We start from the raw sequence: 17726 nt of genomic DNA, 5'->3' as shown, positions 1-17726 counted from the left end.
GGGAAAAAGAGGGAAGGGGGCGTGGCTGAGGGGGGTGGGTCTGGGCCTGGAGAGTGAAAGCGAAAGCTGGGGCGGCTAGCCCCGAGAGAGTCTAGAGCTAGCCTCTGAAGAAGCATGGCCAAACCTTGTGGGGTTCGTCTGAGCGGAGAAGCCCGTAAGCAGGTAAATGGGAACCGGAGGCCAGAAAGGGGTGAGGAGTCGTAACGGAGATAAAGCTGGGTGGGTGCTCCTGGGCACCAAGGCCTTGCGTGAGAACTCCCCCGACCTCTTTCTTTAAGGCTTTCACTTCTGCTTGGGGATTACCCCGCCTGCCCTGTCCTCTAGCCAGCCTGTGCACTGATCAGGATCTTCCTGGGAAAACTGGCATTGTGGGACAAGCTTGAGCTGCAGTTGGAGGGCACCCGGTTGCGGGGGTGGGGTGGGGGTGAACTCTTATTCTTTACAACCGAACCCCCTAACCAGCGTCTGGCTACTGTTGTCTGTGCAGGTGGATGTCTTCAGGCAAAATCTTTTCCAGGAGGTAAGTCGCTGGATCCAAGCGATTCGACCCAGAGCCTTAGCGCCGTACTCTAAGGGCCACAACCTTTGAATAACCCTCCAGTTCTTCCTAGTTTTGGTCTCCTAACCTTCATGCTTACCCAGGGTGATTTAACCATTGGTTTCTACTCCTAATCTGATCGCTCTTAGAACTCTGCTTTTGCCACTCCCCCACCCACCCTCTTGACCCGGAGGGAAAGATGGTGCCTAAAACACCCACAGTCCTATTTCTGCCATCCATCAGATTGGGCAAGTCCCTTTCATTCCAGGGCTACGGTTTCCTTATTTGTGAGTGTGGGACTCAGTGATTTCTAAGGGCCTCCTTGTGGTACATCTCATCGGACATCTTGTATGATGGTTTTTGTAATGTAACTGACAGGCTGATGACTTCCTCTCCACATTCTTGCCACGGAAAATCATATCCCTGAGTCAGCTTTTGCAGGTGAGTAATATCAAACTCCTCTACCCCATCGCCTGGCATCTCCCCACCACCTGTCCTCTGACAGCTAGTATTGGCATGCTGGGAACTTAGGCTGGTATAAAGCTGGAGCCTAGGTTAGGAGGGAGAGAGGAAGGGAAAGCAGGGGAGTCTGTGACTGGTGAGGGAGGAGGCTGGGCAGTGCCTGAGAATAAATTCTGCAGGAGGATTTCCTCAATGTGGCCGATCTCTCCTCCCTCCGGGCTCCTCTGGACATCCCCATCCCAGATCCCCCACCCAAGGACGATGAGGTAAGGCATTCAGTGTGCAGAGCTTGGACTATAAGCCGGTGGAAATGATACTACGGTAGCCGTCTTGAGTTTTCTAAAGCAGCTTTTCCCCTTTTGCCTTAGATGGAAACAGACAAGCAGGAGAAGAAAGAAGGTAATAGAGGACTGGGTGACCAGGAGGGAAACTGGTGCCTTGATGTGGAGTAACAAAAAAACCTGTCTCCATCTCTTTTGTAGTCCCTAAGTGTGGTTTTCTCCCTGGGAATGAGAAGCTTCTGGCCCTGTTTGCTGTAGTTAAGCCAGAAGTCTGGACTCTCAAAGAGAAATGCATTCTGGTAAGCCTGGGAACTGGAGGAAGTGGGAAGAAAAACAAGGCAAAGCTATGGTCAATTCATATCTTTCACCCAGAGACCGAGTTTTGAATAAGGAAACTTGCTTTTCTGTCTTGGATTTATATTATATATATATATATATATATTTTGTGTGTGTATGTATGTTCACAGAAGCATGTGTAGGTGTGTTTTCCATTGCATATATATATGTTTGAAGGCCATACAGTAGGGTCAACATTTGCAGGTTTTGAGTTTTTTGTTTTTGTTTTTTTGAGGCATGGTTTCACTGAACCTGGAACTTGCTGTTTTAGCTATCCTGGCTCACCAGGGAGGCTCCAGGATCTACCTGTATCACCATCACTCCCAACACTGGGGATATAGTGTATTCCGCTGTGCCCTGCTTTTATGTGTAAGCTAAGAATTGGAATACAATTCCTCCTGTGTTCCTGTGTGCACAGCTAGTATTCTACCCACTGTCCTCTACCTTTGGGTTTAGATAGTCTGTTTTTCTCATTTGTTTGACATCTGTCTGGTATCACAATGGTAGCTGTAAAAATGAGAGACTCTGCTACTACCTCTGTACTCTCAGAACCTGTCATATCAGGTACACAGTGTAGGTGATAGGATACAGTGATTCAGATAGAAAGCGTGAGCCCTGAAAGAATTGAAGTTCAGATCCTGATTCTCATTTGTATAGCTCTTTTAGACACTCTGTGACTTACTTGTTTCCTGTGTTAAATGGTACAGTAAGACTATAGGCTTTGAAAGTTTGCCAATGATTAGATGAGATCAATAGTTTTTAGTATGGCACCGGGCACGAAATAAGTGCTCAGTTAGACATAGCTGTTATTAAGAAGTAGCATAATAGGGAGACAGAGGCAGAAGGATCCATATGTAGGCCCTCCAAGACATCCAATACACTGCATAGAGAAACCGTGTCTCAACAAACAAAAGAATCTTCCACTTTGCTTTGGAAGGGAGAGATGGCTCAGAGGTTAAGAGCACTGGCTATTCTTCCAGAGAACCCAGGTTTAATTCCTAGCACCCACATGGCAGTTCATAACGATCTGTGACTCTAGTTCCAGGGCATCTGACTCCCCTTTTTTGGCTTATGTGGGCACCAGAAATGCATGTGTTGCATAAATATACATGAAACCAAAATACACATACACATAAAAAATAAAATAATAAAAAGAAATAATTTTTTAAGTGGCATAATAAGAATCCAGAGGGTTTGTTGTATGAGTGTTCCTTTTAACATAGGTAATCACATGGATCCAGCACCTGATCCCCAAGATTGAGGATGGGAATGATTTTGGGGTGGCAATTCAGGTAAGAATTGGTGACTGAAGACAGGGAAGGAAGAGACTTGGGAGTGAGGGATGAGAGCAAGGCATAAATAGGAGGTAGGAGGGGGAAGGGATAGTAAAGAGGGAGATGAAGTACTTTCTTTGCTTCTCATGTCTCTATAGGAGAAGGTGCTGGAGAGAGTGAATGCTGTCAAGACCAAAGTAGAAGCCTTCCAGACAACCATTTCCAAGTGAGAACAGCCACAAGACCACAGGGACCCTACAGGGACATTTCTGTAGGAGTCTCAAAGCTAGGCAGTTGTGTCAGAATGATGGGAGACTGAGGGGTGGGGTGTGTGGTTGTACGTCTCCTTTAACACACACATTCCTCCCTTCTTACAGGTACTTCTCAGAGCGTGGGGATGCTGTGGCCAAGGCCTCCAAGGAGACCCATGTAGTAAGTGCATAGGCCACCAGCCTTTTAGCTGAGGCTGGCCAGGGGTGGAATTGAGGGCTTCTTTTTTTTGTTTTTGACTTGTACAATATGGGAAACTTTATTCCAAAAAGCAAAACTGATTAGGGCTCCAACATCCTTGACCCTTTTCTTAATTCTGTGTTTGTTGGAGCTAAGATGGGCTTATCTTCAGTTAATCTCTTCTCTGTGTGAGAAAACAAAATTAACATCCTGACCTCCCCTGGTTCTCACTCCCATTTGCTTCCTACTTCCCAGATGGATTATCGCGCCTTGGTGCATGAGCGAGATGAAGCCGCCTATGGGGAGCTCAGGGCCATGGTGCGGGACCTGAGGGCCTTCTATGTGAGTGTGCAGCAAGACCCTGAGGGGAGTGGATGGAAAAGGTGTGGGAACCAAGAACCTAATTTTGTTCTTCCGGCCTTCTTCCAGGCTGAGCTTTATCATATCATCAGCAACAACCTAGAGAAAATTGTCAACCCAAAGGGTGAAGAGAAGCCATCTATGTACTGAGCTAAGGATTAGAAGGAGAATAAATGATTTATACTTTATGTAGATTACCTCTGGTCATTCATAGACTATTTATTGAGTGCCTCCTCTGTCTGTACACCAAAGAAAGGCAAGTATGGTAATGGAAATGGGGGAGGGTTGGTTAGAAGGACGGCTCAGTGTTTAAAAAAAAACAAAAAACAAAAAAAACAGCACTAGCTGTTCTTCCAGAGGACCCGGGCTAGATTCCCAGCACCCACAAAGTGGCTAGTAACTGTAACTCCAGTTTCAGGGGATCTGACACCCTCCTCCTTTCACCTCTGCAGGCACGGATATGCACAAAGTGCACAGACATGTGTGCAATTAAATCACCCTTACACGTAAAATAAAAACAACAAATTAAAAAAGAAAATGGGAGAGGGTGCCAGGAAAGTGAGGTTGAGCTTGAGGTCCATTTTGTTCTTAACAGTTCCTTCCAAAGAACTGGGCAGAGCAGGGCCTGGTGAGCACGCCTTTAATCTTAGCACTTAGGAGGCAGAGGCAAGTGGATCTGGAGTTCAGGGCCACCCTGGTTTATGTAGCAAGTTGAAAAGGAACAGGGTACAAGTTTACATGCCTTGTCAGCCATGCAGGTAACCCGTAGTGTGGAATATACAAAGGTATTTCCATCTGATTTCATGGGGGCTTCATGGTAAAAGGATATTTGGGAAAAGGTATTGGAGGAGGAATTAGGCTTTGGATGGGGAAGCTTTATGGCTATGGTGTGGGAATTACAAACAGTTGAGCTGAGAGCAAACTTGGAGGGAGAATGAGGTTATCCTGAGATTTCTCAGTGCTGGCAGAGAGGAAAGGTCTTAAAAAGGGGGTCTGGAGAGACGGCTTAGCAGTTAAGAGCACTAACTGTTCTTCCAAAGGACCTGGGTTCTATTCCCAACACCCAGATTGTGGCTTACAACTGTCTGTAACTTCAGTTCTAGGGGATCTGACATCCTCATACAGATATTCATGCAGGCCAAACACCAATGCATTGTTAACAATAAGCAAATTATTTTAAAAAGGGTATTAAACGAGAATATATCACCACCACTGATGGGCGTTATGGGGATGGGGAGTTGCCTTTTTATCTCTTGTCCACTCCCCCAATCAATTTCTGCTTTACATCTGTTGGAATTTGGGTGTTTTTCTTGTTTTTGTTTTTTGTTTTTAATTTATATGTCTCTCTGTGTGTGCCTGTTTGAATATATTCTTGGTGTGTGCTGATGCCTGTAAAGGCCTGAAGAGGGTGCTGGATCCCCTGAAGCTGGAGTGCGAGGGTGGTGGTGAGCCACTTGATATGGGTGTTAGAAACAGAAGCTGGATCTTGACTGACATGTTTTTGAGAATGTTTTTAGAAAATTTTTTTCATAGGCTAGGCTGGCCTCAAACACACTTATGTAGCTGATTCTAACTTGGAACTCTTGTCCCTCCTGCCTCCTTGCTCTGAGTGGTGGGATTGCAGTTTAAGATTCATTTCTAAGGTGGTGGATACAGTGGTTCCTCTGCTGTGTGGCTTGTTAGAGACTCCAAGGGATTTTTAAATTCAGGTTCTTGTCCTGTTTTAAAATATGTCAAAAGAATGGGCTGGAGAGATGGGTCAGCGGTTAAGAGCACTGATTGCTCTTCCAGAGGACCTGGGTTCAATTCCCAGCACCCACATAGTGGCTCACAACTCCAGTTCCAAGGAACCTGACACCCTGACACAGACATACATGGCAGGGAAAACACTAATGCAATTAAAATAAAAAATAATAAATAATGTGCAGCATTCTTATGAGTTTGTCAGTTCGGGATTCAGTGCTCATATATTATTTATCTGTAAGGGTCATGGACTTGTACTTTGCCTTAAAGGTGCTGCACTACGTTAAGGAAGCCAAAGGCCGGAGCTTCAGGTTGGGAAGATTAGGCTACTGGTTATGGTGCAGATCCACACACTCGTTCTGTAGCTGGAGCAAGGCGAACGTTTTTGTAGCCAAGTTTCTCAGGAACACCCAACTAAGAGCCAGCCCTTCACCTAGCTGTCTTTGCCCGAAGCCTGTAGGAACAGACAGAGCAGGTAAACAGGAGAAGCCAACTTGCAATAACCGGCACAAGTCGTAACTGGGTGTGGTGGCGTGGGTTCTGTAAATTTAGGGCTTTCCCTTGAGAGATGGAAGTAAAAGCGTCCGTGAGTTTGAAGCTAGTCTGGGCTGAGACTTTGTCCTCCCTCCTTAAAAAAACAAAACAAAACGCAAAGCATAAACTGGGTAGTTTAGCTAATAAGCCTATGGGCAATTTTCTTTCCTTTGCTCTAACGCGTTCTTTCCAGTCGCTTTAGGCCAAGGCAAGCCAAGACAAATTTTTAAATTTTTGATTGGACTAAATAAGAACGTCTTGCCCTATCAGAGAGCACTACGGAGGCGGGACTCTTGGCTGGGGTATGACCCGAAGCTGGCCTGCCAGCAAATGCGCCTGCCCGGGAGTGGTTAGAGGAGGCGGGGCTCGGCTCCGTGGGTTGTGTTTGGACCCAATTCTGGATAGTGTTGGGTGCAGGCTGCGGCGAGACGTCGCCTGGTGTTAGAAGCATCTTATACCTAAGTGAGGAGGCAGATCGAGACCAAGCTCGGTTGCCGTGGTTGGGAAGCCACACTGGTTGAGGTTCTGCGTGCCGTCAGGCCCGGTTCGCTATGGGGGAGGTGGAAATTTCCGCCCGGGCCTACGGGAAGATGTGCCTGCACGCATCTCGGTACCCATACGCAGCTGTCAACGGGTTGTTGCTGGCTCCCGCGCCGCGGTCAGGAGAATGCCTCTGCCTCACCGACTGTGTGCCCCTCTTCCACAGCAACCTGGCCCTATCCGTCATGCTGGAGGTCGCGCTCAATCAGGTGCGGCTTCGAGAACCCAACCCCCATCGCTTCCCACCGACCCCCGCAACCCCTTGGGACCCTCAGCCTAAATGCATGCTCAACCCTTGGCCGCAGTATGCACCCACAGAGCCAGAAGCATGATTTAGTTACGGATGGCCCCTTTCTCACGACAGGTGGATGTGTGGGGCGCACAGGCCGGTCTGGTGGTAGCTGGGTACTACCACGCCAATGCTGCCTTAGACGACCAGAGGTGAGTCGGGTAGCTAGGGACTAGAAGGAAGATGATTGTGGCTGGTGTGGGTGACGTGCAGGTGGACCAGCGTCATTCCTTTTATTTTATTTTATTTTTTTATCAAGTGCTTAGCAACGGGGCTGCTAGGGTGAGGATATACCAGACATGAATATGACAGTCGAAGCACACTGCAGTGGGGGTGGGACAGACGCGAATCCATGTGCGTTCCAGGTCTACAGAGGGAGATCCAAGACAGGGATATACAGAAAACCCTGCCTCAAAAAACTAAAAAAAAAAAAAAGGGGGGGAGAAGAAAAGAAAAAAAAAAAAGCCCAAACCCACCACCACATTACACATATATATTACACAACCAAATAAATTTGATTTAATATGGATTAAGTTAGATCTACTATAATTTGCTTCTCCTCCCCAAACTTAATACTTCTGATGTCTTTGCATCTCAAGATCTACCTCATCTTAACAGCTGTATAATATGAATGTGGACATACCATAATTTACTTAATGCTATAAACATTGAAGTTATCTCCAGTCTTTTTGTTGTTGTTGTTTTGTTTTTGCTTTTTGAAACAGGGTTTCTCTGCATAGCCTTGGCAGTCTTGGAACTGACTCTGTAGACCAGGCTGGCCTTGAACTCAGAGATTCACCTGCCTCTGACTCCTGAGTGCTGAGGTTAAAAGTGTGTACCACCATGCCCAACTAAAAACAGTTTTTTTTTTTTTTAATGGAAAAAAGAAAAAGATATATTTAATATGGCCGTACTTGAAAGAGGACAAAGAGGCCCAGTAAGACATGGCTACTCTTTCCAAGTCTGTCTTCTGGGTCTTGAAGAGAGATTGCAGTTTAAATAGAGGACAAGGATATGCATATTTAAGCAGCCGGGAGCAAGGTGTGGTCCAGCCACCCCTGACCCCTCTTTGGGCTTCAGATTTGTCCTGTAAGGTCATCTGACAAGTTGTTAGAACTGTGTGAAATCTCTTGAAGCTGTATGTATGCAATCAGAAGGTGAGAGGACCTCTGAAGGCCCATCATTATATGTGGACACCAAGCAATCTCACTTGGGTCTGTTTTGATCATGGTGGCCAGATGACACAGGGGGAAATCGGGGTCCCCTCTTGGGGTTTCTAGTCTTATTAACAAAAGAATTTTAAAAACTCAAGGACAGTTTTATTAGAGTTGAAAAGACCCAGAACAAGCAAACTGCTTTCAAGTCATACCATTTAAATCAGCATGGAGGTCAGACTCGTCACAGAGAAGCAGGGAATGTTGAGCTGTAGAGAAAGAGAAAGGAAGCCCAAAGTATCAGAAAAATCACACTTAGGTTCTGGCCAGCATCCGAAAGAAATGGGGAAAAAAAAGTTTTATCTTTCTGACTCGGGCCTCAGAGAGTTGGGCAGACCCAGCTAAAACTCATGGTGGCTCCTAGGGACTACCTACATTATCGTAAGTTAGCATATAAAGTAATTGGGTCCACTGTGGCATTTTCTCACGTAGTTTTTTGTTTGTTTTTTTAACACGGGCTTTTTTGGGGGGTGGGTGGGTTTTTTGTTGGTTTTTTGGTTTTTCAAGACCAAGTTTTTCGATGTAGCCTTGGAGCCTGTACTGGAACTAGCTCTGTAGACCAGGCTGGCCTTTAACTCACGGAGATCCACCTGCCTCTGCCTCCCCATTGCTGGGGTTAAAGGCATGCACCACCCAGATCATATTTTATTCCTTTAATTTTACTAATTTATTTTTGTGTACATTGGTGTTTTGCCTGCATGCATGTCTGTGTAAGGGTGCTGGATCTCCTAGAACTGGAGTTACAGAAGGTTGTGAGCTGCCATGTGGGTTCTGGAAATTGAACCTGGGTCTTCTGGAAGAGCAGTCAGTGCTCTTAACCTCTGAACCATCTCTCCAGCCCCATATCTTATTCTTTTTTGTCCCTCCCCCCCCAGACAGGATTTCCCTGTGTAACAGTCCTGGTTGTCCTGGAAGTCACTTTGTAGACCAGGGTGGCCTTGAACTCACTGAGATCCGACTGCCTCTGCCTCCCAAGTGCTGGGATTAAAGAGGGTGAGTGCTGCACCACCATCACTCAGCCCCATATTTTATTCTTAATTGTCCTTCCCCCAGTACCCTACCCTGTTCCTCTTCCCCACTTTTGCTGGTCCCTATCTTCACACCCAGTATATTATTTATTTTTCTGGTTTGCCCTACTGTATATATACCACATGTATGCAATGCTCCCAGAGGCCAGAAGAGGACGTTGAATCTCCTGGGACTGGTTGTAAGTGGCCATGTGGGTGCTAAGATTCGAACCCGAATCCTCTGGAAGAGTAGCTAGTACTCTTAACCACTGAGCCATTGCTCCAGCCCTCTTGGTTTTAATTTGTATGATTAAAGCAAATTACCTTCCCCAAAGTCTACTTTAGATTGCCACTCTCATCAGCAGAATCTGAGCACCTGTTTCTCACAGCATTCAAGCATCAAGCCATCGTACGTCAAGCAGGCCCGACACTCCCAGGCCAGCTGCAGGGAAAGGCTACAGCTGTGTGCACCTCTAGGAGGCCTGGGAGACCTGGGTCTGCCCTCAGTTGGCTCCTCACTCCTCTGATCTTCCCCCTACACAGCCCTGGGCTTCTGGCCTTGAAAATCGCTGGGCGAATTGCAGAATTCTTCCCTGATGCAGTGCTTATTATGGTGAGGCTGGGGCTTTAGAGTGGGGAGGTGGAGAGGAAGTGGGGAGAGCATCCTAAAACTCCCACCCCTTGTCCACCCAGCTGGATAATAAGAAATTGGTGACTCGGCCTCGTGTACCTCCAGTCATTGTCCTGGAGAACCAAGGTCTTCGATGGGTGCCTAAGGACAAGAACTTGTGAGTGCCCCACTACCTCTATCTCTTCTTGGAAGTCCAAGACTCCCCAGGCCTCCTTTGTCTTGGTCCTGCCCCATGGCTTCTTTAGTCTTTTAAGTCTGGCACCACTGTTTGACCTTCGCGTTTTGTTTTAATTTCAGAGTAATGTGGAGAGACTGGGAAGAGTCGAGAGAGATGGTGGGAGCACTGCTGGAGGGCCAGGCCCACCGTCACCTTGTAGACTTTGACTGCCATCTTGATGACATTCGGCAGGACTGGACCAACCAGCAGCTTAACACTCAAATCACCCAGTGGGGTGGTCCCACCAGTGGGAATGCCTGAACCAGAGGGTCAGAGTACAATAAAGAGATGGGCTGTCGGACAACCATATATTTATTGTGTTTGGGAGGCAGAGCAAGGGAAAAACCCCAGCAGGAAGAAGATTGGGTACAGTCTATATAGTTCCTGGTAAAGAGCAGGAAGGTCTCTGCTGTACCCATCACAGAATAAGAGAGGAGGCTCAATAAATCATTCCCTTAGTTTCTCCACGGGGTTTCTTGAGCTTCTCGAAATTCTTTAGGATGATGTCATATAACACAGCCTATAGGAACATGGAGTAGTGGAGGTCAGCCACAGGCCCCCAGTGGTTCTGTGTCCCATTTCTAGCTTTGGAAAGGCTGATCTTGTCATCCTCCCCCCCCCCCGCCCTCTCCCCTCCTCACGTAAGCATTACGGATCTCCATGACCATCAGCCGGATGTCCTGGTACTCTGCCTCATCCAGCTCGTGCACCAGCTGCCGATAATCACCCTGCAGAAACTCAGGGTTAGTCCTGGCTTGAAATGTGTCTTCCCCAGCAAAACCTGACCTGGGCCTCACCTACCACGTGGGGCTGCTTGGCTGCTTTGGTCACCGCATCACCCCTCTCTGAGAAGTACCTGTGGGAAGCAGAAGTAGTCTGTATGGAGTGGGGGGAAAAAGGAAGGAGCCCAGGCCTGTCCCCAAAGGCAGAGTGTGCTAGGGGTGTAGTGGCCAGGCAACTCACTTAGAGATTTGAGTGTGGAAGCCCTCCAGCTTGGTATGAAGGCTGGTCATCAGCTCAAACACCTTCTCCTGGGAAAGAAAGTGGTGAGTTAGAAGGGAGCACGGGTTACACAGGAGGGCTGTAGATTGAGGGGGCAGTGCTCTTACCTGGACAGCCACTCCAAAATTATTTCCATCCTCTATCCGAGGTATCTGTAGTTGCAACCAAGTAGTGACCTTGGAGCAAAGGAAGGTATCAGGGTTTTACCACTGTCTCCTTCCCTCCCCTCCACACACCCTAAGTCCCAGGTTCCTATTCTTCCCTTGACTGCCCACAGTGAACAGGGGAATGCCAGATCCATGTTGAGCCCAAGGCTCAACATCAGGTATTGGGTATTGGGTATTGGGATCAGGTATTGGGATGTCCAATGGAGCCTTCAGATTGCTCAGGTTGGCTTCATTGAGAGCTGGCTCCTAATGGTAGGGCTGGAGATGAGGGTGTTCCTCTTATCTTACCACACCCTCACCCCCAGGCTCCTCTTGAGTACTTGCAAGGGCCCCTTTGGAGCTCCTTTGCTCTTCCCTCTCCTATGTGCAATCACTGTCCTAACTGGCAGACACCAAGAGGACAAAGCCTGAGGGATGAAAGTGAAACTCACCAGATTGAGTTGCTCAATGACATCCTTGATCTCAGGCTTTAGGCGCTGCAGGAGGGCCACGATTTTTTCATTGCAGTTCACTGGGCCACAGGGAGGACCTAGGCAGTGTGCAATGGGTCAGTTAGTGACTGAACTTGGGAGAGCTGGAAAGGGGAGTGTGCACAGTGCAACTCGGAAGTTAGGAGACACAAGCCTGTCTCTTCCCAAGTTTCAAATACCTTTGTCTTCATCTTCCCCTTTTTTCTTCTCATCCTTCTCTTCTTTCTGTGGGGAGGAAGACAGGACTGAGGCTGGTTTTCTCTACTGTTGGCCCACCTCCCAGTCCTCCCAGCTTACCTCCTGTTGTTTCTTCCGCTCCTCCTTCTCTTTCTCCTTGACTGGATCAGGTATTGGGATGTCCAGTGGAGCCTTCAGATTGCTCAGGTTGGCTTCATTGAGAGCTGGCTCCTAATGGTAGGGCTGGAGATGAGGGTGTTCCTCTTATCTTACCACACCCCCACCCCCAGGCTCCTCTTGAGTACTTGCAAGGGCCCCTGTACCTTTAGGAATGCATCCAGCTCTGAGATCTTCTTGGGAAAATAGCTCCCAAGCAGGTTCTCTGTCTGTGTGAGGTGGTGGAGGAGGATGGGGTCATAATCAAACACCCTTTCCTAGGCAGTGAAGTAAGGGCTCACACTGCCCAGCAAGGGAAGGCTGAACAGCAGCAGCTGGTTGGAGGTGGGGTTGCCGATGAGTAGGTCTTACCTTGCTACACAGGTCTTCCCGAAACACATCCACCTGTAGGGTACAGGCAACCCTTCAGATACCTAGCTTTTAAGGCCAGTTCATTTGAGGACAATTCCCTTTGGGTTGTGTAGGGCCTGACCTGGGGAATAGAGTGGATCCCTCTAAGGCCACATTTGAAGAAAGCGAGATGGGTCCCTCTATAGGGTGGCCTGAGGTGTTGTAGTTTTCAGCACACCTGAAACTCTCTGGGGAAGAGTTCAGTGGATCCCCAAGTGGATCACTGGATTTAGGGAGAAGATTCCCGGGGTCACCAGGATTGTGCAAGGAAATAAAAAAGCCCTCTGGCCGGGAGTGGTATCGCATGCCTGCCTTTAATCCCAGCACTAGGGAGGTAAAGTCATGTGGTTCTCTGTGAATTCGAGCCCAGGGCTATATAACAGAGAGACCCTGTCTTAAAACACTCAGCCTGTGGGCAGAGGCAGGGTGCAGGCGTGTGCCCTTCCTGAGTCAAAGAGCTCGAGGTGGCCGGGGTAAGTCCCTCTCTCCGTCTGTGTGTAGCCCGGGCCGCAAGCCAGCAGACTTCACACTAGCCCTCGGCTTCATTTCACCCCACTGAACCACAGCCGCCTCACCTACCCCCAGTGAAGCAGGTGCTTCTGGCAGCAGGCTTAGGGAGCAGACCCCCGACTCAAATGCAGGACTAGGAGCGGATCCCCGGAATCCGGGTCCGCTCCGAGCCACGCCTCTCTAATGCCTCTTCGAGCCACTCGGACCCGCAGCGCTCACCTTGGCTTGGGCTTCAGGATGGACCCTCAGGGTGGCCATGGTCGGAGCGGGGGGGGGGGTGGCTGAGCGCCGCACGAGGAGCCTGGAGTGGGCAGCGGGAAGGGAAAGCGAAAGCAGAGCTCGGAACCTGCACGGCCTTCCTGGGTTTGGGGAGTGGAGGGACTGCAGGAGGCGGGGACAGCCTACTGAGAGGCGGGGGCTCCCCCGGCAGCCCGAGTAGCGTTTCCGCCCAGCGCTCGGGTCTCTCCCCTCGCCTGCCAGGCCCGCCTCCCAAAGCCCGCCTGCCAGCGCCCGTACCTCTGCCCCTTCCCACCCCGCCTTCCATTTCCGGGCACCCCCTACTTCTGCTAGGGCCAGGGCAATAATAAGCCTTACTTGGGGGTTTTAAATCTTTTCTGATTTGGAGCAAGACCTGGTCTTTCTTCTCCATGCCGGCGTGGTCCCCTGACTTAAGCATACTCCAGGCCCAGCACCGAGAGCTGGCACTATCCTTATCCAAGCTCCGCACAAAGCCATTGTGGCACACTCTGTTGCCCTGTGGATCATTCCCCCACAGCAGGGATTCAGGCCTGTATGATAAAATCCAAAGACCTTTCTTTCATAATCACCTGCCCCCTCCAAGTTGACGGTCTATTGCTTTCCAGACTCATCCATTACACAAGAAAATGCTTGTAGCTACTTAGTGTTTATTCCGACTTCAAGGACTCTGCCCTTGGGAAACCTACAACACTCTTCCCTCAATGTCCGCACTCAGTTCGGATGTCAATTTTTCAGAGAGAATTTTCCACCATCCTTCAGAAAGTACCTCCCTTGCCCAGTTTATTACCTCATCCTGTTTCAGTGCCTCCTCAGCACCTGTGACTGTGACATGAGGCACTTTTCCTTTAACCAGGGGCAGACAAACTTTCTGTCAGGGGTTGGTGATAGCTATTTAGGTTTGGGAAGTGGTACCATGTCTGTAGCATCTCAACTATACTACTTCGAGAGGCAAGCAGCCCACAAAATAAATTCCTGTGGGTGAGTTTCAATAAAACAACTTGTTTCATGTAATTTTCACACTCAAGAAATACTTTTACCTTTTAAGTGTTGAACAAAAAAGCCAGGCTTGGGTGGGGCAGGGGTGTCGCAGGCCTTTAATCCCAGTACTCGGGAGGCAAAGGCAGACGTATCTCTGAGTTCGAGGCCATCTGGGTCTGCAGAGCAAATACCAGGACAGACTCCAAAGCTACATAGAGCAACCCTGTCTCTAAAAACCACACACACACACCCACCCACACACACACACACACACAGAGAGAGAGACAGAGACAGAGACAGAGACAGACAGAGAGACAGAGATGAGAGAGAGGGCCAGGTTTGGAGCTGGGCAGTAGTGGCACATGCCTTTAATCCCAGCACTGGGGAGGCAGAGGCAGGCGGATCTCTGAGTTCGAGGCCAGCCTGGTCTACAGAGCGAATTCCAGGACAGCCAGGGCTACACAGAGAAACCCTGTGTCGAAAAACAAAAATTTCTGGAGATTGGGAGGTGGCTCAGTGGTTAAGAGAACTGGCTGCTCTTCCAGAGGTCCTCTAATCAGTTCTCAGTACCCACATGGCAGCTCACAACTGCCTGTAACTCCAGTTCCGGAGGGTTCAATGCCTTCTTCTGGCCTCAACAGGTTCTGTACACACAAGGTATACAGACACACATACAGTAAAAACACACATATACATAAAAAATAATAAAAATTTCACAACTGAATAATAGGAACACTACTGAATTTATCTCGCTGGGATGTTGTGGGGATTAAAAATTATGTGTGTACGTGCACACGCATGAGTCCATGGAAGCCAGAGGTGAATGGAGTCTTCCTCACTCTTTCCCCTCTCCTTATTTATTGAAAAGGGGCTCAAAAAAAAAAAAAAGGAAAAGAAAAAGGGTCTCATACTAAACCTGGGGCTCGTCCCTAGGTTAGAGTAGCTGGTTAGCAAGCTCCAGGAATTTTCCTGCTTCCACCTCTGCTGCGCTGGGATAACAGATCCATGCTGCCATGCCCAGCTTATTATCTGGCTCTGGATATCCAAATACCAGTCCTTATGCTTGCACAGCAGTGCTTTACCCACCGAACCATCCCCATAGCCTCTAAGTGTATTGATTTATATAAATAATGTATGTACTCTTAGAACAGTGCCTGACGTGGGCAAGTACCATGCAAGCATTTGCTATTTGTGTTGTCTCTCTTTTTCTTCCTCCAGAGCTCATCTGCTTCCAAGCAACAGAAGCCTTGTTTGTCTTGTTCACATGCTTGGCTCAACTCACCTTTGTGAAATGAATGACTGTGCCATCCTTATGAGATAGAGGTAAGAAAGGTCCTGGCATGAGTTGCCCAGATAGGTGGGCTCCTAAGTAAATCAAGAGTCTGTGATGAAGGCAGGAAAAAGCTAAGTAACTAGGTTGAAGATGAAGCATCTGCCGAGGGAAAGCTGATGTACACACTAAGGGCAATTGCCAGCTTCTGTAGTACCATCCTTTGACATCACAGCTTCAGAAAGCCAGAAGTCTGCAGACCAGGAAACCCAAAGGATGGAAGGCCCATAAGGGAAAACACATTCAAGGTCAACGATTTGAATGAGGAAGGAACTCGAGCATCTTCCAGACTATTCTCTTACCCTTCCCACCCTCTCTAGGCATGAACAGAACAAGAAGAGCCAGAGCCAGGCTGGTATGTTTTTATTTCTTTCAGTTATGTTTTCGGATTGAGCGGGATCGGGGGAAGAGCCCATGGCCTGGGATCCCAGGAGACCAGGGTTGGTGGTACCAGCTGCCATAGGTAAGGTACCAGGCAAACGTGCCTACTGCAGCACCCACCACCTTGTGGGTGTATTGATGGAAATAGATGACAGTGCAGAGCAGCAAGAAGTTCCAGAGGCCCAGCAACAGCACATTGAGTAGGAAAACAAGGCGCAGGGGGGCCCCAGCTGGTAGCCCGTGGGCCAGGTACTTGGCAAACACAGCTGCTTCCTCAGCCATGAGGAGGCAGCAGAAGGTGAGGAGGAAGGTGTGGGAGGAGACAGTGTAACCTCGCCATTGGTGGCCGGCTGCCAGGCAGCTCCGGCGGTCAGGCAGCTCATGAAGCAGTAGGCCCTGGGGCAGAGGCTCGAAGCAAGAACCAGTCAGGTCCTCGATGAGTAGGAAGGCCCGTCCGGCCCCTCGCCAGACAGCTGCCCCCACGACCAGTCGGCTCAGGTGCCTGGCAGTCACTGCTACACGTCTTGTAGCCAGGAACACCACCAGCAGCACAAAGCCCCCCAGGAAGGTACATGTCCAGCCCCAAGCTGAGTTCACAAACTTTCTGTGGGTAGAAAGAGGGAAAGCTATTTGATATCCCTGATCTACGTTCCACACACAGTCATTAGTTCTCTTTTCAACCCCTACCATTTCAACACTGTCTCCTTAGAGGACCACTGGACATTCTAGGGCCCACACTTCCTCTCAGTTCTTTTACTTTCCTTGCACCCCAAGGCTCTGTCCCTCTCCCCCCTTCTCTCCCCCTGACCTTCTCAACCTCCTCGTCTATTTTTAGTGTTCCGACTGGCAACAGAACAGAGAGGCCTGGAGAAGGAAGGTGGGATCCCTGAGTGTAGGGAGGCAGCGCCCATGGACTCTGGTGGACTCACATGTTGAAGAAGTTGCCGTGGCTAGCGAAGATCGTCCGAGAGTTAACATGAAACTGCAGAAGGGGCCCAAAGATGACCACTGCTGCCAACCAAGCATGGTAGAGGCGCCGTAAGCAGGGGCTGCCTAGAAGGCGGGCAGCTTGTTCACTTCCAAAGTACAGTAAGGCAGAGGCCACCCAGAGTAGCACCTTGACCAGGCACCCCAGCAGTGCTCGGACTCGGGCCCTGGCCCCCAGCCCTGCCCCCACCATCGGCCCCCGCTCCATGTTCCCTCCCCTCCCCACTAACTGCCTGCTCTGCTGGGAGGCTGAGGAGGGGCTAATACCCGCTCCCCCCCCCCCCACGGACAAGGATAGGCAGTGACAGGTGTGGTAGACACAGGGCAGAGCTAGCTCTGTTGGCAGCTGGCAGGCAGGGAAGGGGGGCCGGGAATGGGCCAGTTTGAGGGCTGACAGTCAGCATCATCCTGGCTTTGGGTGTGTGGAAGTGTGTCCTGACACAGCCTGTGTCCTTTCCTGTTAGCTTTGTGCTCTCAGTTCCAGCCACATTCTAGTTTGCGTCTCAGGACAAGGCCTGCTGTCCAGCGCTGTCCTTGTCCACAGTCAGCTTCAGTTTGCTTGTCTTATTTTGGCCAGCTGAAGCACACAGACCCTCATCTCAGCTTTACCATGTTTTTCTTCCACAGAAAAATCTAGGCCATAAAATCAAGCAAACCTCAGATGCCTGTATTAGCCAGGGTTTTCTAGAGGAGCACAACAGATTGAATCAATCTAAATTAAAAGGGAGTTTATTAGAGTGGCCCACAGGCTGTGTCTCCCTAATTCCAACAATAACTCTCTCCCTACAGAAAGGGTAACAACAGTCAGGTAGTTATTCAGTCCATGAGGCTAGATGGCTCAACTGATCTTTGGTCTATGTTAGAATCCATCCCCAAGAAGTAGGTTCTAACACCAGTGAAGGAAGGCCTCAGCATCAGGATAGATGAACTTGCCAGGGAGGGTGAGGGCAAGCAGGCAAAAGACAAAAGCTTCCTTCTTCCAGGTCCTTTAACTTGGGCTGCCACCAGAAAGTGTGGCCCAGG

The 17726-nt window shown here is 49.2% G+C and overlaps 4 protein-coding genes and 1 long non-coding RNA gene across 7 annotated transcripts; 3 read left to right on the top strand and 2 right to left on the bottom strand.

Annotated features, from left to right (window-relative positions):
* Window positions 1-9: 9 nt before the first annotated feature.
* Psme2 (proteasome activator subunit 2) lies at window positions 10-3898 on the top strand. The gene is made up of 11 exons (XM_027390568.2): window positions 10-162; window positions 488-520; window positions 917-979; window positions 1180-1266; window positions 1369-1399; window positions 1483-1580; window positions 2841-2909; window positions 3050-3117; window positions 3269-3323; window positions 3597-3683; window positions 3771-3898. Exons 1-11 carry the CDS (start codon window positions 115-117, stop codon window positions 3849-3851), a joined length of 720 nt encoding a protein of 239 aa, XP_027246369.1. The 5' UTR covers window positions 10-114; the 3' UTR covers window positions 3852-3898.
* Window positions 3899-5573: 1675 nt separating this feature from the next.
* On the top strand, window positions 5574-10180 carry Emc9 (ER membrane protein complex subunit 9). Of its 3 annotated transcripts, XM_035452089.1 has the most exons (6): window positions 5574-5919; window positions 6685-6727; window positions 6883-6959; window positions 9374-9641; window positions 9722-9816; window positions 9957-10180. In XM_035452089.1, the coding sequence occupies exons 2-6, from the start codon at window positions 6704-6706 to the stop codon at window positions 10135-10137; spliced, it is 645 nt and encodes a 214-aa protein (XP_035307980.1). In that variant the 5' UTR covers window positions 5574-5919; window positions 6685-6703; the 3' UTR covers window positions 10138-10180. The 3 variants fall into 3 exon arrangements, with proteins under 3 accessions (XP_035307980.1, XP_027246371.1, XP_027246372.1); XM_027390570.2 differs by lacking the exon at window positions 5574-5919 and having other exon boundaries at window positions 5978-6727; XM_027390571.2 differs by lacking the exon at window positions 5574-5919 and having other exon boundaries at window positions 6294-6727; window positions 9572-9641.
* Window positions 10171-13148, bottom strand: Psme1 (proteasome activator subunit 1). Its single transcript, XM_027390572.2, has 11 exons — window positions 12989-13148; window positions 12221-12253; window positions 12016-12078; window positions 11813-11923; window positions 11695-11740; window positions 11477-11574; window positions 10986-11054; window positions 10840-10907; window positions 10678-10732; window positions 10518-10604; window positions 10171-10396 (listed from the first exon to the last, which is right to left on the bottom strand). Exons 1-11 carry the CDS (start codon window positions 13025-13027, stop codon window positions 10316-10318), a joined length of 750 nt encoding a protein of 249 aa, XP_027246373.1. The 5' UTR covers window positions 13028-13148; the 3' UTR covers window positions 10171-10315.
* On the top strand, window positions 13092-16683 carry LOC113832704. The gene is made up of 4 exons (XR_004772205.1): window positions 13092-14005; window positions 15224-15328; window positions 15712-15798; window positions 16552-16683. It is a non-coding gene; the product is annotated as an uncharacterized LOC113832704 (long non-coding RNA).
* Fitm1 (fat storage inducing transmembrane protein 1) lies at window positions 15692-16911 on the bottom strand. The gene is made up of 2 exons (XM_027390569.2): window positions 16646-16911; window positions 15692-16320 (listed from the first exon to the last, which is right to left on the bottom strand). The coding sequence occupies exons 1-2, from the start codon at window positions 16909-16911 to the stop codon at window positions 15708-15710; spliced, it is 879 nt and encodes a 292-aa protein (XP_027246370.1). The 3' UTR covers window positions 15692-15707.
* Window positions 16912-17726: the final 815 nt, after the last annotated feature.

The sequence above is a fragment of the Cricetulus griseus genome (genome assembly GCF_003668045.3).
Source record: "Cricetulus griseus strain 17A/GY chromosome 1 unlocalized genomic scaffold, alternate assembly CriGri-PICRH-1.0 chr1_1, whole genome shotgun sequence".
In the NCBI taxonomy this organism is placed as follows: Eukaryota; Metazoa; Chordata; class Mammalia; order Rodentia; family Cricetidae; genus Cricetulus; species Cricetulus griseus.
The sequence above is the reverse complement of the archived record's forward strand: the minus strand, read 5'-3'. Positions and strand labels throughout refer to the sequence as shown.